Source organism: Balaenoptera acutorostrata, chromosome 6, assembly GCF_949987535.1.
Source record: "Balaenoptera acutorostrata chromosome 6, mBalAcu1.1, whole genome shotgun sequence".
NCBI lineage: Eukaryota > Metazoa > Chordata > Mammalia > Artiodactyla > Balaenopteridae > Balaenoptera > Balaenoptera acutorostrata.
Window position 1 is genome coordinate 41,981,499 of NC_080069.1, and position 27,014 is coordinate 42,008,512.

At 37.9% G+C, this 27,014-nt stretch overlaps 1 protein-coding gene across 3 annotated transcripts in view; it reads left to right on the forward strand.

Moving 5' to 3' along the window:
* Positions 1-7,153: 7,153 nt before the first annotated feature.
* GKAP1 (G kinase anchoring protein 1) overlaps positions 7,154-27,014 on the forward strand; it is an 81,878-nt gene continuing 62,017 nt past the window's right edge. Inside the window, exons 1-4 of one of the 3 annotated variants that reach the window (XM_057549394.1) lie at positions 7,154-7,420; positions 7,868-8,001; positions 16,162-16,414; positions 19,140-19,283. In XM_057549394.1, the coding sequence (XP_057405377.1) occupies positions 16,205-16,414; positions 19,140-19,283 (354 nt within the window). In that variant the 5' untranslated portion in view covers positions 7,154-7,420; positions 7,868-8,001; positions 16,162-16,204. Of the gene's footprint in view, positions 7,421-7,740; positions 7,762-7,867; positions 8,002-16,161; positions 16,415-19,139; positions 19,284-27,014 lie in introns of those variants that run through there. The other 2 variants (XM_057549392.1, XM_057549393.1) reach the window with 2 other exon arrangements.

Consider the following 27,014-nt stretch of genomic DNA (forward strand, 5'->3'; position numbering starts at 1 on the left):
ACACTAAAGAATCAAAAGGCTATGGAAAGCCTGCTGCATTTATTCTGTACAATTTACACAGCAATTGGACTGGTTTACTTTTGCTACCTGAAATCCTTTTTCTTTAGACATAGTACAGATGATGTACAAAATACCAGAAGAGAATTTAAAACCCATTAGGTAGAACTAATTATTTACAAATAATTTATAGGTGATATCTATGTCTATATCTATGCATAACATTGATTTTATTCACTGCAAGGCTCCTGAGGAAAATCCTTTTTTTTTTTTTTTTTTGGTTTAGTGTGAGAGGGTATTTTAAAAATTAATTATTTTTGAAAGTATAAAATAGCCTTTCATAAAACAATTCCATATTCATGTAGGTCATTTTTCAAATTCAAGTTAGTGATGTTTGACTTCATATAAACAGTACACTATAAATAACACCATAGTAAGGGCAAGGGAAGGAGGTAGCTGAGTCAAAATATTAGCAAAGCCATATTGACATTTCTATTTTGTAGTGGGCAGTGTGAAGGTAGAATGAAAAAGTTCAGCTTATTTGATTTATCCAACTCTCTTGAAAAAGATTTTTTAAATTAATTATTAATCAGGAATAGTTCTACTTACAATCTTAATATTACTGTGGGATGATTAATGATCAGTCTATTAAATTGACTGAATTAAAAACAATAATACTACAACATTTCCCTCTTCTCACTTGGCATTAATTTTTTCTTAAGTGTAAGAAAAAATTTTTTTCTTACATTTTTTCTTGTCATTTCTTTCAAAGTGACAGCATATATGGTTTGAGTCAAATAATTACAAGGCTCATAACAATAAACAGAAGGCCCTGCTCCATTGGTCGTCACTCTGATGCCTGCTTCTCAAAGGAAAACTGCTGTTCTACTATTTGACTCCACGTTTCTCAAGAGCACATTTCTACTGCCATGGCTTAGTTATTCCGTTTTAGCCATTTTATGCCATTTACTAATTTCCCAATATGCTTATATCCCATTGTTCAATGTTTATATATCTTAATCCCTATTTTATATATTGTCCACAGCATCCCATGTTATGTCAGTCAGGAGAGGTTAATTATGCTGCATTAACAAATTACCACAAAAACCTCAGTGGCCTACAACAATAAAGGGTTACTTCTCATTTACACAGCATGTCGGTGGCAGGCCAGCTGCAGTTCGCTCTACGGTGTCTGCATTCAGGACTCAGATGGCCAGAGGCAGCCTCTAACAAGCGCCCACCTTGTGGCAGGGCCAGAGACATGGCTCTAAAGCTTCTGCCTGTGCCTCTATTTCCCTGGCCACTGTAATTCACCCTGCCAGGTCTGACATCAATGGGGCAGGGAAGTATAATTCTCCTCCAGGAAAGTAACATCAAGTATTAAACAATCATATAGTCCACCACAATTATTTTGTTTTCCCTGGAATTTATAGCCCCCTCTTTCTTGGGTTGCTTAGTTTTCTCTATACCCTATTCACCATTTCATCTCTATATGTTCCACCAGAGCTGTGAAATTTCTCTCATAAGGTTCAAACACAGTAGGTAATCGATTAATTCTGTGGTTTTTATAGTTGTTGTTGTTTTGTTTTTTCCTTGGAGACATCCCTTCTGGAGCCCTCCATCCTCCTGTGTCAGAGTAGACTGTTTGCTCTCCAGGCCTGCCACACAGTCATCATCCTGGAACTTCCCTTAACCTTTATCTCAGGAATTCTCCCTATTTTCTCCTTTGTTGGAGCTCCTGTTTACCAGGTAGGTCCTATGTGTTTCTGTTTCTTGGTTTACACCCTTATTTTGATGAGGCATCTCCCTCTAGTAGATTCCTGAGCATATGTGAGTTAAAATTTTTTACTTTGACATCTTTTTCTGCTCCCTCCATTGTCTCTGTTTCCTGTTTCTTTTCTTTTTTTCTTCTTCTTCTTCTTTCTTTCCTTCCTTCCTTCTTTCCCTCCCTCTCTCTCTGCCTTTTTCTTTTTTTCTTTTTTTCTCCTGTTTGTTCATTTCAGGCTCTTTCATGTAAGGAGGTTTCTTCAAATATCTGCAGATCCTGGACTATTCACTATTGACTAACAGTGGATGAGAGCTTCTGTTGGTAGGAACAGGACTTGTCTACTGTTGGGCTTCATTGTAAAGAGATAGGTGACAAGCCACATTCTCCATTACAGAACCCCCAATTGTCAATATTTGTAGGCCTTTACTCTTGGACCAGCTGGTTTTCCACCCAGAGGAAGCTTCTAATTCCCTGACAGGATCCCAGCATTCTAGAATCTGAATTCGGGAATGAAGCTGGGGTTGGGGGGGATATGTCTCATAACTCAACATGCACAACTTCATTTAATTCTGCTTTTCTACGAAGTGAGTCATCCCTGTCCTTAGCTCTGCCTGGGGTCCAGAGGAGCTCTGAGTCAAACTCTCCAGAAAGTAAACTTCCTATCTGCTGAGTTAAGGCAGCAGGGAATGGGTTAGGGACTGGGGGAAGGAAGGATCCCACTGTTCATCATAAAATCTTCATAATAAATTCTCATTCTCAGTTCCACTCTACTTCTGCTTTCAGAGGTGCGGCAGCTCTAGCTTCAGACCCTTTCCAGGGTCTGGGATGTGAAAAGGTTCACTCTGGCTGGCTCAACCTCCTCCCAGAAGCTTAGATATTAAATTCCTAGTTTGGGTAAGTTATTTGTCACTCATCCATCTCCTTCCATGTTCCTAAGTTTGTTGACATCCTTCTTCAGCAGGGATCTTTTATCCTGTTTGCATTGTCTTTATGGGTTTATACCTTTTTTATCCCTTCACTCTCATTTTAATGAGGTATCTGGAGTGAGTAGAGAAAAACATGTGATCAATGCACCGTGTTTAACCAGAAGTCTCCTTACCGTTAACATGAATAGATGTAACGAACATGTTTTCTAAGTGGGAAAAGTCCAAGTATAGTTATAGGCAATTCTATAAGAATTAGATATAGATTAGTACAATAATATACCTAAATTTTACTGAGTGCTTATATGTGCTAAAAAGTCTTTTAAATGCTTATATGTATTATATATATTAATATTTTATCCTCACAATAACCCCATGAGATGGATGCTGTGATTCAACACCTAGCAGTCTGACTCCAGACCACCTATGCTATATAATGGGGTACTTCATGTTTTAAACTACAGGTAATCTTGTTATTTTCAACTTGTCAGGCCTCTAATCAATCCCTATTTATTGTTAGCTTAAGCTATAGCTGAGGTTTTTCACATAGAATTTTAACATTTACAGCACGTTATTTGATGTGGCAAGGCTAGCGTCACTTTTGATGTGTCTAGTTGAAGATACATGTTGGAGGTAGGAGTAGTTTATGACAAATTTTAAAGCATAGTCATTTAAACTGGGAACCCTGGCATGTGTTTGTTTTATAATACTGACAGATGGGCATTTCCTCTTAAAGAAAGCAGTCACCATCTGTAATCTGAGAGGTCAAAGAGAAGCAATTAGAAATCTCACATTAGTAACAAAACTTTAAAGTGCCTGAAACATGCAAGAGTTTAACATCTTAAATCACTGATGGCCTTGAACATCTTAATTCAGAGCATTCAGCCCCTCATTCTTTGAAGATTTTAGGACCAGGCTCATTATCACTCTCTTCAAGGCTACTCACTACTCCAACACCACTGTCACGTCTGCAGATAATTCTTTGCAAGATATAGATATAGATATAGATATAGATATAGATATAGATATAGATATAGACATAGATATCTTTCAAATCCTTACTGCCTCTCAGTTCCTTGACCATCTCTCTTGGAACGATCTTTGCCCTCTGCTATCTCAGCTACCCACTCTTATGGTCATTCCCTACACCTTGACATTACTGACATTACTTCTAATTTTAATTTCAAGCCTACTACTCTCCAACCCATCTCTTCTCTTTTCAGGTCATTCTCTGTGGTACCTAAACTCCAACAATTCTTCAACCTGATCAGAATCACCATTCCATTCACTCTCCCATCTTTTCACAGTTTCCCACCCCTCTCAAAGCCTTATTTCTTACCACATCTGAAATTATAATGCTTCCTTTGCATCTACCCTCAACTACCCTTTGCCAATCTCTCCCCATCCTACTTGCCCAGCCAAATCTCAGTCCTGGGTAATCCAAAACTGCCTACTCAGTGCTTGCGCATCGCATGAGCAACTAAATCTGTCTGGAGAAAAATGCACAACCATACTGACTGGTCTCACTATAAATTCATGGCCACTCACTCAGGTGCGTCCTTATTAGTGCCTGGAAACCTTACCATGTTCCCCTCATCAATTCCCTCTCCCACACTGACAGACTAGTATTTCATCTCTCTTCCCCTCTCCCTCCCCCGCTAACTACCCCCTCATTACTTTCAGTTAATAACTTCATGAGCCACAGTAGGCTAAACTGCTATAACAAACAAAAATGTTATGGCTCCCACTCAATAGAAATTTATACCTTGCTCACAAAATAATCCAGAGTGTGTGTTCCAGGTCAATGGGCAGCTCTCCTTCATCCCTGCACGTTCTTTCTTGTGGTTCTGCCAACCTCAGGGACTAGTAGTCATCTGCATAATCCAGCTGGCAGGAAGGAAAAACGCATGAAGGAGGCACACTGGCCTGGCAGTGGCCGACATCATCTCTGCTCACATTCCAGTAGCAATAACTTCACCTTTGACCATACCCAACTGAAAGAAAGGCTGAGAAAAATAGTCTCTGTGGTCAGGAAGAAAGAAAGAATACATTGTGATGGACAATTAGCAGTCTCCCAAAATGATCTTGTTTCTTATTTCACTGAGAAAATAGAAGCAACTAGAAAGGAACTTCTATTTTGTCCCACTATCAAATCCACAAGCCTACTTTGATATGTCCCATATATGTGGGGACTGGAGGGATTATATTTCTAGGCTGTCCCCAGTCACAAAGTGGCAGTTTCCAAGCTTTCAGTTAGAACAACATGGTCATAATGACCACACCACCTAATCACAAAGTTCAAACATACCTTCTTTCCTTGCACTTTTCGACCTCTGTGGTTTTGGATATTGTGATCAACCCTCCTTCCTGCCCCTGTCTTTGTGAAACTCCAATGTATCTTGCTTTAGTGATTCTGCATTTCTCTGGTTCTCCTCCCACTTCCTCCTCTCTTTCTTTGCTGGCTTCTCTATCTAGATTAGATCCCTTCTTTATTTATTGGCTTTTCTCATCTAGGTCTGAGCTTCTTAAACTTTAATGTGATACAAATCACTTGGGGTTCTTGTTAAACTGAAGACCTGATTCAGCAGGTCTGGGGTGGGGAGGGCTGAGATTCCACCTTTCCAACAAACTGCCTGGTGATGCTGGGCCAGTGTGGCTGGGCCATTGACCATGCTTTGAGTAGCAAGGTTCTAAAGAAGATGTTCTCCAAGATTTTGCCCTTTGTTTTCTTCTTTTCTCTCACAGTGATATCACCGCTAGGCTGATAACTTCCCAATCTATCTTCTAGTTCAACCCTCTTACCCTTACTTCAAAACCTTTACATCTAACTTCTCAGTGTCAACCTCTATCTGGCTGTCTCAACAATCTTTCAAACCCTTAAAATGTCCAAGTCTAAATTGATATCTCAAGAAGCAGTTCCTATTCCTATCTCTAATTGTCTTTTTTCTATCTTCTATAATTATCTCCAAACTCAAAACCTCCATTACCTTTTATTTTTCTCTTCCTCCTTCATGTATGTTCTCAAGCAATCCCCTCTTACTGGAAAAACCAATTAATCAAATGCCAAATTCTGTAGATTCTGCTTCCACATCATCTTTTAGCCAAGCTCTTTTAAATTCCTCCTGCCTTACCTTTAGTTCAGATTTATCATTACCTTTTACCTGGCCTATCGCAAGTCTATCTGACCATTTTCCCACCTCTGATTTCTGTATCCATTCACAGAGAGATCAAAGAAAAGCAAGGTTTTTAAACCCCCAAACTTTTAAACCACAAAAACTAAGCAATGATTTGAATACAAATTCTTCCACTTGGCATCCCAGGCCCCATTCTCCTCTGTGTCTGCCACTTCTCAACATGCCCTAGAGCCTTACCATTTTCTTTTCCTGAACACAACTTCCATTGATTCACCTTCATATATGTTCTCATGCTGTCTCTTCTTGCTGTAAAGCCATCCTCGTCTCCTTCAAGGTCAATCCCAAATGCCTTCTCCTCCTTACTGCCTTTCTTTCCTGATTCCCCAGACAGGTCTGAGCAGTTCCCTGATATTCTGCAGTACTCTGTATTTTTCACATGGCATCTGTCATGGTTTGTCTTTTAACTGTTTTATCCTTGTTTTATTTCTTATTTTGAAGGCAAGGATAACAGCTTTAACTCCCCTCTGTAACCCTGCAGCATCTTACCTATGGGGGCGTCTACTATTAGCTGAAACAAAGTGATTCAGGAAGATAACGTGACGCAACGGTAAGCAGCACAGAATTTGAAGTCAGGACAGGTGTGTTCCGGCTGTGCCGTTTATTAGATGTGAGGCTTTGGGTAAGTCACTTAACTTGGCTTGTAAAATGAGAATCCTAGTACCTGATGGAGCACCAAGGGAGGTAACGTGAAAGTGCTGTAACTCTACAGAGAACTGGGCAATGTTCATTATTTTCCTTACAGAGAACTGATGCAGTGTTTCTATTCAAATCTTGTTTGCAGGACCAACCCTACTCCACTAACTGGAGGTCGAGCCCGGAGGGGCTGGGAATTCGGGCCCCCACGTTCCACTGGCCCTTTTCCACTGCAGGGCTAACTGCTCTCCGCGATGCAGGTGAAGCCGCCGAACTGCAGGGGTATAGCCTGGAGTCCTACTATTCTCTCGGGAGGCCTCCGTCCTTCCACCTACTCCGGGAAAGCCCTTCTCTTCCCGGTAACCCCGAAGACCGCGCCGCCGCCGCCTACGTGAGACGTTTGGACCCTGCCCGGCCCCCGTAGCTCCCCTTCTCCAGCAGGTGGGTCTGGTCCTTTCCCCCAACTCCGGGCGCTCACGTCACCCGCGAACCCCTACCCACGCGACAGCGCCGCAACCAACCTGGAAAATAAACAAACCCCCGCGCGCGGCGGCGGGCGCGCCAGGCCCCTCCCCCGCTCCGCCCCGCGGCTCTCACACCGCCCCCTCCGCCGGGACTTCCCTCCCGCCCTCGGCTCGCGGCCGCGTTTTCCCCGCCCCTCACCGCAGCCTGCAGCCGCGCTCCCTACAGCGGTCCGCCCGGCCCGGCGCCCCGGGGCCCGTTAGTGCTCCGTGCCCGCTTGCGGGGCCGCCGTGCGACCCCCGCCCGGCGCGAACCCGCCCCTGCCCCCCGACACTTGACCCAGCGCAGTCCCAACGCCCAGTGCGGCCGCCCCAGGAGCCGCGGAGCGGCGGCGGCGGGGGGAGGAGGGAGAGGAGGGCCGTGCCGGCGGCCGGGGAGGCCCGGTGAGTACGCGGAGGGCGGACCGCCTCGCGGGGGTCCGCTCCGGGGCCCCTGAGGCGGTGGTGGCGGCTCGGCCGCGCCGCTCCATGCGCCCCCGTCTCGGCAGTTGGGGACTCGGCCTGAGGCGATGGGCCCCGCTATCCGGAGGCTTTGGGCAGAGTGCGCGGGAGGGCCGCTCCTTGGGAAGGGCCGCGGCCCCGACGCTCGGCGCTGGTCTCGGGGGCGGCGGAGAGAGACCCGCGCCGACCTCAGGCCCAGGCGCCCGGGCGGTGCCTGCGGCTCCCGAGACCCCGCGGGGGCCGGGGCCGGGGGCCACCGCTGTCGCGGGCCCGTCGAGTGACAGGTGCCGCCGCCCCCTCCCCGCCGCGGGCATCGCGCTCCCGCCCGGGGAGCCAGGCGCTCGGAAATTTCTGGAGCTTCGAACTGACTCGCTGTTTTCTCCCTTTCAGGTTTTGAAGCCGCTTCTCTGCCCGAGTTAGGTCTCGCCCAGCTCTGTTTCCTTCTCTATGTACTTTGCGCGAATAAGTTTTGGAGCCTCGGTTAACAGCCTGTGGGTGAAATTTGGCTTTCATTCGTGAATGAGGTATAGTGAATTACTTTTTGAGTAAAGTGCTCCTCCTCCTCTCCGCTAACTATTGAAAAGTAAAAGGGAGAAGGGTTTTGAATTTTGTTTGTTTTTTTGTAGTTATTGTTTGGAACAAGCAGTCTTCCAGAATTTTTGTCATCTCTAGCACTTAGGGTGCTTGGTAGGTATTGAACAATGATAAAAAATGACTTATTAAATTGTCTTTTCTCTCCGCCTTGTTTTAGATTTTTCATTCTTACCTTAGCTAGATTCTACAATTGAGTAGGTGCTATGGCTTTCATTAGAAGCACTAAGGAAAAATCGTCTTTCCTCTACTGAAAAGCCAGTGACATTTTCTCTGCACCGTTTAGTACTATTTCTTTACGTAGTAAACGTGCTTGTGATTGTAACCTGAATCATCAGTTTAATAAATTTGACTTGCAGCCATAAGAATATTGAACTTTGTGGCAATTAAAATTTTTTTAAATCTTTAATCTGTGGAAACGTAGTTTTTTTTTTTTCTCAACAGGTTCATAACACTTAAGTTCTCACCAGTCAAATCCTAATTAATGGAAGATATTGTCATAAATGGTTACAACAAACTTATCTATAAGATAATCAGTCAGGTGGCTTCACTCTTTAAGAGTGAAGAACCCAGAAGTTGACCGAGAGATCACTGGGGCAATTGAAAATACATGTGCTTTATTCATGGGCGAATCCCTTAGGTCCTCAACCGGTACCTGCTTGTACTTTTTGCCTAGGTTTTTCAACCCACAGAAATTAGGTGATGCGGATTGGAGAGGGGAGGCAGTATTTAACTATGAAGAAAAAAAAATGGAATTTAGGATATACCCATTAAGTTTATATGGTTTGTTTGCACTAAGTTTGTTGCGAGCAAAGTTTTGGTATGCTCTTGGCACTTACTGGTTGTGAACCTTACTTTATAAGAAGCCAAAGTGAAAGATATTGTGTAGTTGTGTTATTTGAGGAACAGAACTTAAAATAATACGATAAAAAAATTTCACCAGGTATTAAGTCACTCATACTCAATACCATTTCATTTTATGGTTTTTGTTTTTTTTTAATCTAAGCTACATTTCAGTGAGACCACACTAGTTGGTATCTACATGGTATTCACTTCTTTTTTCATTCGGCTTACTGGTCGATAGTGTTAATGGAAGATGACTGTCATTCCATTTTATAAAAGGGATATATTTGGTCTTGATTGAGGAGCTTATACATATACCAGTTTTGAAGTGCCCTAATTGTGGTTCCCTGGACTGAGGTATGGCTACTCCTACCATCTTTCTTGACCTTAGAGAGATCATAGTCTAAAGGGATTACATCATAGTGGCACTGGTCCTCAGAACCTTAGTAGAGGAGCCCAAGAGGATCAGCTGTTTATAAATCCTTCTGCTTGCAGTTTAGGCTATTCATTTTAAAAAGTAGTTTACTTAAGCTCCTCATGTATCCTAGTTCTTTTTTTTTTTTTTTTTTTTTTTTTTTTTTTAAATTTTTTTTTTTTTTTTTTTTTAATGAGGATCTTGAATCAGATGCGTATGTTTGATTGATTGATTGATTGATTGATTGATTTTGGCTGTGTTGGGTCTTCGTTTCTGTGCGAGGGCTTTCTCCAGTTGTGGCAAGCGGGGGCCACTCTTCATCGCGATGCGCGGGCCTCTCTCGTTGCGGAGCACAGGCTCCAGACGCGCAGGCTCAGCAGTTGTGGCTCACGGGCCCAGCCGCTCTGCGGCATGTGGGATCTTCCCAGGCCAGGGCTCGAACCCGTGTCCCCTGCATTAGCAGGCAGATTCTCAACCACTGCGCCACCAGGGAAGCCCTATCCTAGTTCTTTTTAATCAATACTTTGAAACCAGTTGTGTTTCCTAAACAAATATGCTAATAATCACTGTTAACTCACATTTGCATTCTGGGAATTGGGGATTATCTCTAGCGCACTTTGCATTTTCTTTTGCTCCATTCTATTTTAGAGCATGTCTTTGAATGCATAGATAGCTGTGTACTTGGGGAATGTAAATATTTTTTAAAAAACCAAATTCAATAAATGTATCTTCTGTGTGCCAGGTCCTGTGGTTTTGTTAGGGGTGGAAAGAAGAAGCTCTTGCCTTTCAGGATGTTGAAATCAGGATTATAAGGGGCTAGGCACAACAGTAAACAGATAATTTTAAATAAATTTATTCAGTAATAAAAGTAAATATAAACTACAGAAATATTACAAAGGAGGGAATGATTAAACAGGCAGGTCAGAGAAAGCTTTATAGAGATCCTAGCATCTGAGCAGGATTTTAAGGAACAAATACAAGTTGTAAGTGGAAGAGATGGAGGGCATTTTAGGCAAAAGGCACAGCAAAAAGATTTGAACAAGTAAAACTAAATGTGTGGTCAGGAAATTTTAAGTAGTTTATTTTGCTGGAGTACAAAATCTGAGGAAGGACAGTTGCTATAGAAAGCCCTAACATATGCTCTAATATTTAATAAGTGGCTTTTCTAGTATTGAGTATATATAAAGTGGAGACTTCACTATAATTTGATTTTGCTGTGATTTTAAGTATAGAGGAATTAATAGTTTTTACTAATGGATTCACTAAGAAATTATAGAATGTTGCACTTATATGTGATGAGCTGCCTGCATATTTATATTTGTAAACTTACTTGTTTCTTGTGCATTTGACCTGAAACATTTGTTTTCAAATTATCTTTCAAATTTTCTTTTGTCTTCCTTCAACTACTTAAATTAGCCTTTAAATTATTTTTTAAAAGGAGACTCAGGATTTCCCTGGTGGTCCAGTGGTTAAGACTCTGCAGGTTTGATCCCTGGTCAGGGAACTAAGATCCCATATGCTGCGGGGCGTGGCAAAATAAATAAATAAATAAATAAATAAAAGGAGACTCAAAGGGAAGAGGAAGAAACATAGGAAATAATCATTAAATTTCTGGACTAAAAACCTAATTTGTGTAGTATTTTAGTAATTTTTAACTATTTAACATAGAGCACTAGCCACTGCATTCATAGACTGACCAATGTAGGTAGCTTAGTGGATGCCCACTGTATTTTTGTTTTGTGTACCTTAATTATGTCCTTGTTATTTAAGTGTATGTTTATAGATGAGCATTTATATATACTCAAGTATCTGGATTTTAAAGACCATGTGATGGAGAAAGAAAGGGAAGATAACAGGGGGAGGGAGAAGAACTCTGAATCTTGTTTATCCAGGTATCTCTTAGATATGACCATAGGTGGAGATGCAGAAGTTTAGGACACAAGATCTCTAACCCTAGCCTCACAAGAATACTAACCCTAGTCTTTCCCTGAAATAGTATCTTTAAAAGTCTAATGTTTTTGTGGTCTGCTTATTTATCTCTTTTTCTCTTCAAGGTTTTAAAGCAGTTTCAAATGAATTCCTGGATTGTACAACATGATTATCTTTTTGCAAATTCTGAAAAATTTGTTAATGAAGGCAATGTTTTCTTAAAAACATGAACCATAATCAGTCTTTGACAATTGCTTTGTGTCATTTATCTTCTCAATCACTAACATAAAAGAACCTGAGGCATGTCATTGTTAATTCTGACCTGTAGTTGCCCTTTTTAAGTTTTGACACAGGGCAGAAAAATCAATATTGCATTGATTACATTATGTTTTTCTTTTTTGAATTTGGGTATAGATGACCTTTTTTCCTTTTCACGATGAGAGTTTTTGCTTATAGAAGGAACATGGTCGTTACAGAATATTTGGGGAAATAGTGAAAACTATAGAAAGGAAAAGGAGTAGTCCCATGCATTTCCTTCTTTTGGTATGTAAATAAATAGTACACATATTTACACAAATTGGGGATTATTTTTATATTTTTATTCCCTTCTTTCATTTAAAATTTACATTTCCCCCCTCTTCCACCTCTGAAGTACTGGTTAGTGTATGGTATATAGATTTTTGACGTAGTATACAGATTTCTCTCATGGCTAATGAGGTAGTTGATGTGTTGGCTGTTTATCACTTTTTTTTTTTAAGTACAGCATGAGTACAGATGATGAGCCCTTCCAGTTGTCCCATCTCCTTACTCCCTCAGCTGCTGAGTAGAGCTATTTTTGGCCTTTAATATTTACTATTATGTAGAGTATAGTGCAGGTGGCTACCACTCTCCTATTCTCCCACCTGTACCCCTTACCAAACAAGGGATCATTGGAGGTGAGCATTGCCCCTTTCCATTTACCCTTTCATTAGTTAGAGAAAGTATTTTAACACATGGGTTGCTAAGATGTAGCATAGGTAGCTGCCTCAGGAAAATAATTATTTTGAGTGTTTATCACTGATTCTTTTGTCAGTTAACAGTATTTGTTCTAATGCTTTCTTTTCACTTTGTCTTTCTTTTATTCTTTTCATTCATTCAGGAAACATTTATTGCTTGTTGTGTGTGTCCACTGTATAAGACATAGTCTCTACTGTGATTCTTGGGTTTCAGATAGATTGGTGTTTTCCTTATGCATTATGCTAGGTATAATCTTTAGGTCTCTGACTCTTCAGTGGCCGACTGCTCAACCACAAATTCTCAATGCCTAAAAACTTTTTTCTTTTCATTTCAAAGAAAAAAAATTTCTGTGAGCTTTGGCGAGATATTTAGAACACCTGTGAACATTTCACTCATGCAGAACAATCCAAATATGAAATTCACAGTTTTGATATCAGTCCTGAAATGGAGAGGAAATGTATTTGTGTAAGCTATCAGTGATGATAAGGTTAGATTATATTGCAGTAACAACATGAAAACCTCAGCAGCTTAAAGCAGCAAAGTTGCTTTCTTGCTCAAGCTACATATCCATTACAGGTTAGTAAGGAGATTTTGTTCATTGTAGTTTTAGACTCCATCAGACTTGACTGTAGGAGGCTTCATCTCAGCATACACTTCCACAATAACAGAAGCAGAGTAAAGAGAACACGGTGAACCATGTTCTGGCTTTTAAAGCTTTTTAAAGCTTATATTTCACTGGTAGTCACATGGCCAGCCTGCATTCAACATGAGAGTGATACGTAATTCTCTTTCAGGGAGGGGCAGTGAATATTTGTGAACAGCTATCATATGCAATTTATAGTTGCGACAGTTAAAATTAAATACAGTAGTTGTAGAACAACTGTGTAGGATTAGTGTACCTAAAGTGGTCAAAGCTACTAAAACTTACAGGATTTTAACATGGCATGTTGAAGTTGAAGCAGAATTAATGTTTTCCATAATATTTTTGAGTCTGGAATTTCCTTTTCATTTTGTAATATTTTCTTCCTTATAGTAACTTACAAAGCCTTAATTCTCATGTCTGTGGGAAAGATTTAAGCCTAAAAATACGTCATAATTTTAATGGTGTGATGTCATCTCTGTATGTTGTGGTATTGTATCTTAATCCGTATGCTTCTGAGCATAGGAGCAATAGGTATTAACGTGGTATTGTAATAAAAATACTTTGATTTCATAACTATTAGATGACATCTTCAAATCTCAGTTCTTCTTTTGATTTTTTTTCATTGTTTAACAAAAAATTGAAAGATTTCCAAATAATTTTCTAGATTCTTAGGTTAAGATGGAAGATTGAACGTATGCTTCTCATTTTTGTTCCCTCCTGAAAACATGCAAACTGTAGTGTGTGGTTAGCTTTCAAAATGGACCTCAGTGATCCTCACCTCTTAGTATTCACACTTTTACACAGTCCCTTCCCACAATGAATAGGGTGGACCTGTGTAAACAGTAGGATATTGTGGAAATAACAGTAGCTAGTTCAGATATGAGCACTGTGGCTCGAGACAGACATGATAAAACTATAAAGAAAAACAAAGGAATAAGTAACACAAATCAGGATAATAATTATCTCTGGACAGAGTGGGAGTTGGGGGGTTGCTATTGGGGAGAGGCATGGGGTGGGTTAACATTTTGTCAATCTTAGTGCTAGGTACTTGGAGTGTTCCTTTTTTAAAAAAATCTTAATAGTTTATTCAGTTATGTACTCAATACATTTCAAAATAAAAATAAACAAATTTCTCAGTTTCACAATTTATTAAGAGAATCTGTTTCTTTTGAATTGAGAGAGTACTTGGTCTTCTAGTAGTTACAAGGCTTCTTACTTAGAAATGGCAGAGTAAGGTTCAGCAAATCTAGTTTCAGGTCCTGACTTTGCCAGTAACTTGCAGAATGACCTAACCAGTCTAAGTACCAGTTGCCTCATCTGTAAAAAAGGATTTGGGTTAGATATTACTAGAGGACCTTTTTTGTAAAAAAATTTTTTTAATTGGTGTATAGTTGATTTACAATGTTGTGTTAGTTTCTGGTGTACAGCAAAGTGATTCAGTTTTTTATATATATATGTTTTACTAGAGGACCTTTGCTATCCTGTCTTAAGTTTAAGAGGCTCTTAAAAAGCTGAAAGGTACCAACAAGGGATTAATTTCCAAAATATACAAACAGCTCATATAGCTTAACATCAAAAAAAAACCCAATCAAAAAATAGGCAGAAGACCTAAATAGACATTTCTTCAAAGAAGACATACAGATGGCCAACAGGCGCATGAAAGATGCTCAATATTGCTAACTATTAGTGGAATGCAAATCTAAACTACAGTGAGGTATCACCTCACACCAGTCAGAATGGCCATCATTAAAAAGTACAAATGATAAATGCTGGGGAGGCTGTGGAGAAAAGGGAACCCTCCTGCACTGTTGGTGGGAACGTAAATTGGGGCAGCCGCTATGGAGAACAGTATGGAGGCTCCTGAAAAAACTAAAAATAGAGTTGCCATATGATTCAGCAATCCCACTCCTAGGCATATATCTGGAGAAAACTCTAATTCAAAAAGATACATGCAACCCAGTGTTCATAGCAGCACTATTTGCAATAGCCAAAACATGGAAGCAACCTAAATGTCCATCGACAGATGAATGGTTAAAGAAGATGTATATACATACAATGGAATATTACTCAGCCATAAAAAGAATGAAATAATGCCATTTGCAGCAACATGGATGGACCTACATATGATCATATTAAGTGAAGTAAGTCAGAGAAACTCAAATATCATATGATATCTCTTATATGTGGAATCTAAAAAAATGATACAAATAAACTTATTTACAAAACAGAAATAGATTCACAGACGTAGAAAACAAACTTACACTTACCAAGGGGGGATAGTGGGGGGAGATAAATTAGGAGTTTGGGATTAACATATACACATTACTATATATAAAATAGGTAAACAACAAGCACCTGCTGTATAGCAGAGGGAACTATAGTCACTGTCTTGTAATAACCTATGATGGAAAAGAATCTGAAAAAGAATATATATGTATATATATGTATATAAATAACTGAATCACTTTGCTGTACACTTGAAACTAACACAACATTGTAAATTAACTACAATGAAAGAAAAAAAAGCTAAGAGAGGTAGGGGGCACTGAAACTAGTGAACTAAAAGATAATGGTGGAAGGTGATTTTGAAAAGTTTCCTTTGGTTGAGAGAATTTAAGTTCTCTATTTTGCTGTCACTTCTCTAGAATCAAACTTAAGGCAGAATTTGTATACGGTAAGAATGTTCTTTGTTTCCTACTCCTTTTTTCTTGTCTTGGAAGTTGGGGGTAAGCATGTAGTTGGACCAGTGGTCTCTGTGTGTGGTGAAAAATGATATTCTTACTCTTCCATTGTAAACCATATTGATTTAGGATGTTCTCCATAAATACGTATATATTAATCAGATTTAAGATGTTCTTCATAAATATGTATATATTAGGATATTCTCCATGAATATGTAAATATATAGCAGTGTATTTAAAAGAAAGAGGAAAAACATTAATTTTTGGAAACTGTATATGGAAAAATGAATACATTGTATTGGTATTCTTGTAATAATTGTGAAATCTCAGTATATCATTTTTCTGTTTTATACAGTCTTATGTTGTTTACTTAAGTTTAAAAAGTATGTTATTGCCAATAGAACTGTGTGTATGAATCCAACTGTTACTAAATTCAGTGTCAGGAGAAGTGTATGTGTGTGTGTGTGTGTGTGTGTGTGTGTGTATATATATATATATATATATATATATATATATATATTTGTTCTAAAATCTGAGACAAATTTTACTGTGTTTATTCATCTGCCTCCTTTCTCCCTTCCCACAGGAATTATTCTTGACAGAAGTATTTTAAAAGAAAAATCTTTACAATGGCCTCAGCAGTACTTAGTTCTGTTCCCACTACTGCTTCTCGTTTTGCCTTGTTGCAAGTGGATAGTGGCAGTGGTTCTGATTCTGAGCCTGGAAAAGGCAAAGGTCGGAATACTGGAAAGTCTCAAACAAATAAATCAACTACAAATGAGAAAAAAAGAGAGAAAAGAAGAAAAAAGAAGGAACAGCAACAGAGTGAAGCAAATGAGGTAGCAATTATAATTATTCATGTCTGCTTTCCCAGTAGGTTGTATGCGTCATGAGGGCAGATACTATCTTGTTGACCTATGTATCCACAGTCCTGGTCCATAGGTACTTGGTAAATATGACTTGAATGAATGGATATAAATTTGTGTGTATTTGAAGTCAGATGTGATGAACATATTTTAAATTGCCTTTTTTTCTTTTGTCTGTGGAAGCTTATGTGCTCATTCCAAAAAGTTTCTGAAAAACAAGAAAGTCTTAAAAGGAAACAAAGGTCATTTGTAAATATAACTAGAGATATAACAAATTAATATTTTGGTATGTGTTTTCTGTATACATATATAAGTTTACTTGAATATATAGATACATTCATATTTTACTTAAATGAAAATGAGACTATATAATAGACTTTCATAACTGGCTTTTTTAAAATTAGCATGAGCAGTTTTCCATATGAGTAAATAAAGATCTACATTATTTTAAATGACTCCACATTATTTAAAATTATGTGGCTTTGTCATAGTTTACTTAATCAGATTGTTGTGATAAACATTTAGGTTGTTTCCCCTTTTTTCTTTTTCTTTTTTTTTTTTTTTACTGTTATAGACAATAAGCCTATGACTAGACAGTAAGCCTATGACTAGCCTTGAACATACATTTTTATGCATTTGATGGTCATCTGTTTCTTAAGGGTAGCAAACAGGCCCTTCTCCCCTAGACATGCCTAGCATGAGTTACATGACCAACATTTAATGCGCCCATTTATTTTTAAAAGAAACGTTGAAAAACAACTCTAGCCTGTGTCTGTTTGTCTTTTAACAGAAGAAGCAGTCAGGTATTAAGGACTTTTCTCAATATCACTTAATGAGAGAAGTAGTAAAAGTGTTTTTTTCCCCCCTATATTCATTTTATAATATCCCAAGACTTAGAAAAAGCCTTTCCAATTTGTTTATTTCCATCACCATTGCTTTCTAAGTATCTCTTTAAAATGCTGCCACACAGTCAGTCACTTTAAAAGACATTTTTCTCACCATACAACCTTTCAGAAGTCCAGTCTTACAGAACTTTTTTTTTTTTTTTTTTTTTAGAGAGAAATTTTTTTTTTTTTTTTTTAAGAAATTCACGTTCTTTTTATTTATTTATTTATGACTGTGTTGAGTCTTCGTTTCTGTGCGAGGGCTTTCTCCAGTTGCGGCGAGTGGGGACCACTCTTCATCGCGGTGTGCGGGCCTCTCACTGTCGCGGCCTCTCTTGTTGCTGAGCACAGGCTCCAGACGCGCAGGCTCAGTAATTGTGGCTCACGGGCCCAGTTGCTCCGCGGCATGTGGGATCTTCCCAGACCGGGGCACGAACCCGTGTCTCCTGCATTGGCAGGCAGATTCTCAACCACTGCGCCACCAGGGAAGCCCCTTACAGAACTTTTGATTGCCCACCATTTTCTTTTTGGTATTAGATGTGGGGAACAGAAAATAAGGTAATAGTGGAGTTTACATTACATTGCTGAGAATGAGCCTGAGGATCCTCCCTTCCCACTTCCACAGCTATAGTTCTGTCAGTCTACTTTCTGTAATAAATCAGTAGTGTACCTGCCATGGCTTTGTCTCTAGCAGCATCCCCTCTACTCTGTCTTTTCCACAGCAGAAAGCAGCTGCTTAAAGCGATGTTTGTATCTCATCACTCCCTCTTGCAGAACAGTCTACTGATTAAAAGTTAAATTGTTGATCCTTGATTTAAAACCTCTTCATTGGTTTCCTAGGGCTGCTGTAACAAAGTACCACAAACCAGGTGGCTTGAAACAACAGAAATTTATTCTCTTAACAGTTCTAGAGGCTGGAAGTTCTAACCATGGCGTCAGCAGGGCCAGGCGCTCTCTGAGACTGAGTAGAATCCCTCCTTGCCTCTTCCTAGTTTCTTATGGTAGCTGTCAGTCCTTGACATTCCTTGGCTAGTGGCTGCATCTTTCCAGTCTGCCTCTTTTGTTACATGGTGTTCTCTTTGTGTATCTTTGTCTATACCCTTCATTGGATTAGGGCCCACCCTAATTCAGTATAACCTTAATCTTAACTTGATTATATTTGCAGAGATCCTATTTCCAAATAAGGTCACATTCACAGACAGCAAGGGTTAGGCCTACAACATATTTTTTGAGAGAATACAATTTAATCCATAGTAGCCTCTCAGTATTTTTCTCCCTGTTTCAACCTCTGTGACTAAGATTTTTCTTATTGTTGGGAGTGGCTTGGCCAGTACAGTTTTAGTTCATTATGTTACTTTGTGGACTAGGCCCTGTATTTTTAAGGACTAGCAGAGTAGTTGTTAGAGTTCCTTAAGCTATCTTCTCTCACTATTTAAACTTTTAAATTTATAAGCTATTAAATTTTAATCTTATTGAACCCTATTGTTTTGTATTTTAAAAGCATACTTGTTATCCTGTTCTCTACTCCTATAAACTTCCCTTTAGTAAAGCAGACTCATTAAAATGGTGGTGTAATAGAGTATAATCCATTCTCACTTATTAATCATTTCATCTAGAAATCCACCAAAATTATCTCAAATGCTGGTGAAATTAGCATTCTACAAAAGACTACAAAAAATTCAAATAGTGACTTTGTGAGTTAGCATAATGAGTATTTAGAAGTATAAAAATATTGATTTCTTAACTTCCAAAAAAATCATTTGTATCCCAGGATTGGTAAACTGAATTTAATTTTTTGTTTGTTTGTTTCATAGCTCAGGAATCTTGCTTTTAAGAAAATTCCCCAGAAATCCTCCCATGCCATTTGTAATGCTCAGCATGAGCTATCATTACCAAACCCGGTACAGAAGGATTCACGGGAAGAAAATTGGCAAGAGTGGAGACAAAGAGATGAGCAGGTACAGCTAAGTAAATCAAATTGTTTTGCTTTGGTTTTCAGTGAATTTTTGCATTTTTAAGATAGCAGTGCATCTGACCATGACACCACTGTTCTGAGGAGCATTTTATATTGGATTAACTCACATGTGTTTGCTACTTTTTATAAGAGGTTCTGGTTTTTATCTACTAGGAAAGCAGATTGACACATTTATTATATTTGTTAGTTTTGGCAATTTCAAGCAGTTATTTTCTGAGTTTTAAATTCATCTGCCTTTTTACAAATGAGGGAGATATAGGGAAGGGAGAAAAAGAGGATTAAATTATTTCAAGTAAAAAAATCACATTTGTAAGACCAGAGGTCTCTTATTAAAAATACTCAGTGAAATCATTAGAGAAGTGCAAATCAAAACTACAGTGAGGTATCACCTCACACCAGTCAGAATGGTCATCATCAAAAAATCTACAAACAATAAATGCTGGAGAGAGTGTGGAGAAAAGGGAACCCTCTTGCAGTGTTGGTGGGAATGTAAATTGATACAGCCACTATGGAGAACAGTATGGAGGTTCCTTAAAAACTAAAAATAGAACTGCCGTACGACCCAGTAATCCCACTACTGGGCATATACTCTGAGAAAACCATAATTCAAAAGGAGTCATGTACCACAATGTTCATTGCAGCTCTATTTCCAATAGCCAGGACGTGGAAGCAACCTAAGTGTCCATCAACTGATGAATGGACAGAGAAGATGTGGCACATATATACAATGGAATATTACTCAGCCATAAAAAAAAATTGAGTTATTTGTAGTGAGGTGAATGTACCTAGAGACTCACACAGAGTGAAGTAAGTCAGAAGGAGAAAAACAAATACCGTATGCTCACACATATATATGGAATCTAAAAAAAAAAAAAAATGGTTCTGAAGAACCTAGGGGCAGGACAGGAATAAAGACGCCAACGTAGAGAATAGACTTGAGGACACGGGAAGGGGGAGGGGTAAGCTGGGATGAAGTGAGAGAGTGGCATGGACAGATATACACTACCAAATGTAAAATAGATAGCTAGTGGGAAGCAGCTGCATAGCACAGGGAGATCAGCTTGGTGCTTTGTGTCCACCTAGAGGGGTGGGATAGGGAGGGTGGGAGGGAGGAGATATGGGGATATATGTATATGTATAGCTGATTCACTTTGTTATAAAGCAGAAACTAACACAGCATTGTAAAGCAATTATACTCCAATAAAGATGTTAAAAAAAAATACTCAGTGACAGTTTTACTTAAAGAAAAGACTTTGAGGGGAAACTTTTCCTTTTCAACCTTGTTGTAAAATAGTTTATGACATTTGTTTGTTTTTTTTAACCTATTTACACGATGTTTTGTTCTTTTATGCCTCTATTAAATAAATATCATTAATAACCAAATCAAAGAGATAATTTAATAAAACCAATCAATTTCTTTTTGTGTGTGTGGTATCCAGGAAAATAACACACTAAGCCTGGAATGTACTCTAGGAGGTGCTGTATGTATGGGAAATTAATAGTTATTTTCTTATCTGTTAAACTGCCATTTGATCTGTTGGGAATAGGTATTGTTTTAGCAGATGTTTGGCTTAATGGAGTGGCTATACCTATCATGCTTGGGTTACCAGTTTTAAAAGAATTAGACTAGGGACTTCCCTGGTGGTGCAGTGGTTAAGACTGCCTGCCAATGCAGGAGACACGGGTTCGATCCCTGGTCCAGGAAGATCCCACATGCCGTGGAGCAACTAAGCCCGTGTGCCACAACTACTGAGCCTGTGCTCTAGAGCCCACGAGCCACAACTCCTGAGTCTGCGTGCCACAACTACTGAAGCCCACGCGCCTAGAGCCCGTGCTCCACAACAAGAGGAGCCACTGCAATAAGAAGCCCGTGCACTGCAATGAAGAGTAGCCCCTGCTCGCCACAACTCGAGAAAGTCCGTTTGCAGCAACAGAGACCCAACGCAGCCAATAAATAAATAAATAAATAAATGTATGTTCCTGTAAAAAAAAAAAAAAAAAAGAATTAGACTATACTGAACCTACGCTCTTAACATAAACTATGTTAATTATAACATTTTCTATAGAATTTTGTAGTGCCTCAGGCTCATCTTTACGAGCATCAGTTATTACACTAGGGCTGTGCAAAAATGATATATCTGAGCATTGGTAAACTGGATAAATCATCTTGTATTTTTCTAGAGGGGTTATTTGATTCTTTTTCCCTTCTACAGCATTCATTATGACATTTTTTCTGGTTTACATGTATTATTAACGTAATGATCTACTTGTTTAGACAGTAATAGAATTTGCTAGTGTCTTCACCAGAGAGAATTTCTCCCAGTGGCCCAAGAGGCACTGGAAAATTAATAAAGGAAAACTACTCAATTTTGCACCACAATAAATGCCACGTAATAGGGGAACTTAAGCACATATTTGATTGCCCTTCTTCCTGCCGCCATTGATTGCTGCCAAAATGACCAGGTAATTATGAGAAGGAAATAGTCAACTTAGCCCCAACCCTATATAAAAATATCATCCAAGGCTGAGGAACTTTGAGGAATTTCTGCTGGATATACTATTGATGGGTCACTTAGGAAAACCTGGTACCTTATTTGGAAGTCTCACTTGTAGGAAAATAATCAAGGTCATGAGAAGTAAAGTAGTTCTTGGGATAATTACAGTAACAAGTGAAGAAGAGATAAGGGCAAGCTTTGGGACTGATGGACAGTATACTACCTGGAATCTATTTTACTGTGTGGAATAATAGATTTTAAAAGTAGGGACCAGACAGTGACTGTACTAGGCAGAAGGTATTCAGTTGTGGTGGGTGTTCTCCCTCACACAGGGAAACAGCGCTATGAGAAGCTCCACGTGTTGAGGGCTGAGCCAGTCAAAAAGCGGGATATAGAAATCCTGTCTGTTATGTGGCTGCTTATTTTAAACACAAAAGAGAAATGCTGAGACAAAGTTTACTACTAAATTATCAAAGCGATAATGTAAATTTACATTGGCTAAGCCTCAGCATAAAATCTGAGAGCTGGCATTAAACAGCAACAAGATAGACAGTAAAGAAACATCCACTCCACTTACTTAGAAGCAAACACTGCATCTTAGTTGATCTCATGTCAGCTGAAGAAAAGTTTCTGCCACATAAAAGGAGAAGAACATTGTACTTAATGTCCAAAGTGAAAGTGTACTTTGAAAAAGATTTGCTACAGGGAACAGAGAAATTGATTTTAGACAGCACCTATTTTTTGCTTTAATAAAAACCAAGGAGCTAGAACATTTTGTAAAAGTCAAGGTGATGGTAATGTTATATAAAAAGGTGAAATAATAGACTGAGATGAAAAATCGGGTAAGAGAAATTGAAAGGGAGATGAGCAGAATACAAAATTTCTTTGCAGAGATGTATACATCAAAGGAGGAATACGTTTCACACTTGAAGTCGGTAGATTTTATGTGATATGTGATACATAAAATATGTGAATTATATCTCAGTAAAGCTGTTTAAAAAAAAGGATAGGCCATGACTTTGATTTGATTGTATTCAGAATTTTTACCATTTCTTTTTAATATTGAATCAAGATCAAGAGCCATATTGTTCACCATCACTTGTTGCCTGGGAATAAATCTCAGTGTAGATGTTGTTCAGGTATAACCTCTTATATTTGTGGTAGTGCATTGATAATACTGATTCCAGTATTACCTTTTAAAAATTTTACATCATGGCTCAAAAATAATGAATGAATAGAAAAATCTCTTCTCATGGATATTCAGTGATAAATAGATCAAATTTTATTGTGTATTTCTTACTATTGTTGTATTGATTCAGACTCCACATATCACTGGTTTTGTCCAACTCTGAAGTTGAATATCTGCTAGCATGTGCATAGTTAATTGTTTTTTCACATTGTAGCCTCTAGTACATCTATCTGATAAAGGCATTTTGCCAATAGTTTGTTCTGTTTTTTGTTTGTTTGTGAGTGTGATATTTCTCATTAACCTTGTGGCTGGTATAATAAGTCTATTGTTGATAGTTTGACTTGCACCTGGTTTTTCTATAAGCAGTGCTCTTTGTTTTTTTGGCTTTTTCTTTAGCAACAAAATTCATCACTTTTGTTCTGGAAAGCATTACTTAGTACTTGTTCTGTTCTGGAAAGACTCATACAGGTCATTGTGCTTTGGAAGTGAAACAAAAACTATAGTGTCTTTAGGCCACTGGTCTGACCATGTTTCATAGCAGGAAGCTAGGAACAAATAGATTGATGACTCAATAAATTGAAATTTCAAATATTTACTATGTTAATTTTCTATTTATAATTTTCCTTTTCATTTGCTTATGTGACAATCACTCTTGTGCTAAAACATACAGATTTATATTCTGTATTCACTGTATTAGAGTCCTGTTCATTTTAAAATTTATGTTTTTTATAAGTTGCATTATTTACTATTTTCATTACTACTTTTAATCCTTTAGTGAATCGTTGAACCATTTTTATTACTTTGAGATATAATTAAAGCATACAACTTAATATATGTAAACAGCACTCAAAAGATATGAAGATGCATTAATTGAGATGAACCGAACCTGATCATTAGTATGAACACGTAGATACAGTTTTTGTAGAATATTTACAACCTTTAAAATCATAATGTTCAATAAGACTACTGGAAGATTTCTGGGAAATGATTCTGCTTTCCAAATTAGTGAAGGTATATGTTCCACACTTTGAAAAATCACTGAGTTAGAGGACCAGAAGGCACTACTGCTACTGTGGCTAAACACTTGGCTGCAAGTGTTAGATGTCCTCAGAATGTTGTTGTGTGTTGTGTTACAATAACCCTGTTCCCCTGAGAAATGAAGATTAATTCTTCATTTGGGATTTGTTTTGCTTGGATTCAAAGTGGGTAAAATTTTTATGGTACTTCAATTTACAAATTTTTAAAAATCTAGTTACAACATATTTACTGTCCTTCTCATTTTTCATTGGTTCTTCATACTCTTTAACTGATCATAAACCCTTGAGCTATAGGTTTATTTATTTAAATAGAAAAAAAATGTTTTACTACTAGATGGGGATAGGAGGCAATGAAGGAAGCCAGGAGGAAGGGGATCTGAAGTACTCCATCTTGGGCACATGTAAGTATCTTCTCCAATCCTGTAGGCATTTTAGTGCCTACTATTTCCTCTTTTTCTTCCTTTCCTCCTCCTCCCATAAGTACAAAGAAAATGATGAGGAATTCTAAATTTGCATACTTAACATATAAGATACTTTTTAAAAATCATGGTTTTATTTGCATTTTCATGTCCAGTGCCTGTCTTTCAGGCCCAGACTTTTTTTTTCCCTCCCAGTTCTACCTCTACATGTACTGATTAATTACATTGACATCAGTCTTATGATTAACTAATTCTCTAATTAAGGCATGTTTAGGGAATTTGGAATCATGTTTTCTTTCTCTTTCTTGGTATTGTAGTCTTGTGTTACCTTTCTCCCTGTTATCTGGAGTAAAAAATCTTATCTTTGAATCATTCTTCTTTCATTCTTCATATTTAATCAGTGTTCCAAAACTTGGTCATTCTTTGCTGAGAAATAGCCTTCTTTGTTTCCTGCATTGCTATTTTCAGGTCCAGGTTCCTGTATGCTGAGACTACAGTGGTTTAGCCAGACCCATTGATTCTAAGTTCTCATTCTTCTAATATGACAGTTTATTTCTTTAAAATTACTCTTATCAGAGTTCCTCTTTCATCTATCCTGAATCCATAATTTTTAGGGAGTGTCTGGAACCTAATTTTACCCTACCTAAGCAATCATATTTTCTACTATTCTCCAACATAGAGAAGGGGAATTCTAATTTATTGTGTGTAACTCTTGTGCCAGGTAGGCACTGTGCTAGGTACTTTACATATATTATAGCTTTAAATTTTCAAAACTACACTGCAAGGTTGATATTTCTGTTTCCTTTTTATTTATGAAGAAACTGAGATTCACAGAAGTTACATAACTTGCCCCGGATCACAGCTAGAATGCGTGGAATAGAAATATAAATTATCCACCTGTGTGATATCCCAAAGTGTGGGTTTTTCCCACATCTCTCTTGTATTGCATAGTATTTATCTTTTATCATGTATCCCATAATATATATATTCTTAATATCATACTTTTTGTTCACGTGACTCTTTCCTCCTAAAATTCTTCCATTCATTTTGCTACCTATCCAAATTATATCTCTCCTTTAAGGACCAACGTATTTTCTTTTCTGTATGCTTCTTTGAATTCTGTTTCTTGTTTACCTTTTTTCTGTCAACTTTTGTAGCACTTTTAATATCTTATTCTATTTTCTGTATGTCATGTGTGTTAGTTTTTTATTCCCAACTGGAGTAGAAATTCTTTGAGGGCAAAAGCCAAATTTTTGCTGCTACTTTAAAGGACTAGAGGCAAAGCACATAGAGGGTTCTCTGTGAATCCTTATAGGCTGAACCATACAGTGACATTTGGGAAGTTTTTCCTAGTTTTCAAAGAGTTAAACTGAAATTTAAACCATTTTTGCCTAATTGTATTTCCTTGTATACTAGTTTTTGTTAATAATTAAAAGGTAAATGTAAGCTTTAAACTGCTATATTTAGAATCAAATGCTGGGGAGAGCCGTATTTTTCACTTTTAAAAGTTCCATTTCATTCAGTTTTTATCCTTTTCTTAGAATCAGCTGTCTTAATATCTAAGTTACTTGAGATAGTTTGAAAAAAAAAATAATGACATCTTGCAAGACTCCCAAATTCGTCTCCTCTTCTCCTGCCCACTAATTTATTTTTGGAATATCAGTCAGAATATGTGACATATTGGAAATAATCTTAAATGTGTTTTCTGTAAATGTTAAATGTCATTAATATGGATTAAAAGCTTAGTGGTAAATTTAACCAACTTTTCTCAGAATAAACTTAAGTAAGTTTGTTACTTTTTCTATGTTTGGATGACTGCTATGCTCTAATTATGTTGAATTATTTTGTACTCAGTTTGCTTTGAGTTTAGGTGGAGAAATTGATGTAAACTTCCTTTTTTGTGTAACACTAACATGAATCCACTTCCTTTTTACCTTTTAACTGTATATTGTTTTTTAATATACATTTATATAATAAAGTATTTAAAAGGTTAACCTTTTAAAAAAGGTTACTTTTTCCTGATTATTATTAATTTGGATTGAATTAATTCTTCAGTTCTTTTCAGTTACTCCGTAGAAAAAGTATGTACAGTTTACTTGGGGCTTAACCAGAATTTCTAGTGCTATATGCCCTTATTTACCATTTTAATTCTAACTATTTTTCTCTGAGTTAGATTAATTTTTTTCTGTGATAAACCTATTTTTTCCCCCTCTTTTTGTTGTCTTAGTATAGGATTGGATGAAATGCTTTGATTAGAAGTAAAAGATTTATTAGTTCATGGTGTCCAGTGTTAACATTTTTCCACTTTTTAAGGTGTCCCTTTGAAACAGATGACTTCTTTTTGGAATTGGTTTCTGTTTTAGTTTAGTGTTTTTTTTAAATCATTAAACAACAGAAACAATTCTGAATAACTTTGGCAAAAAATAATTTGACAAAAGGATACTGAGTGATTCACAGATTTGAATTAAAAACTAAACAATGAGACCTTGGGAAAGATGGAAATTAAGGAATTCTGGGGTGCTCAGAGGCATGAACTAGTACACTCACTTTTAGAGGCTATCATCAGCTGATTGA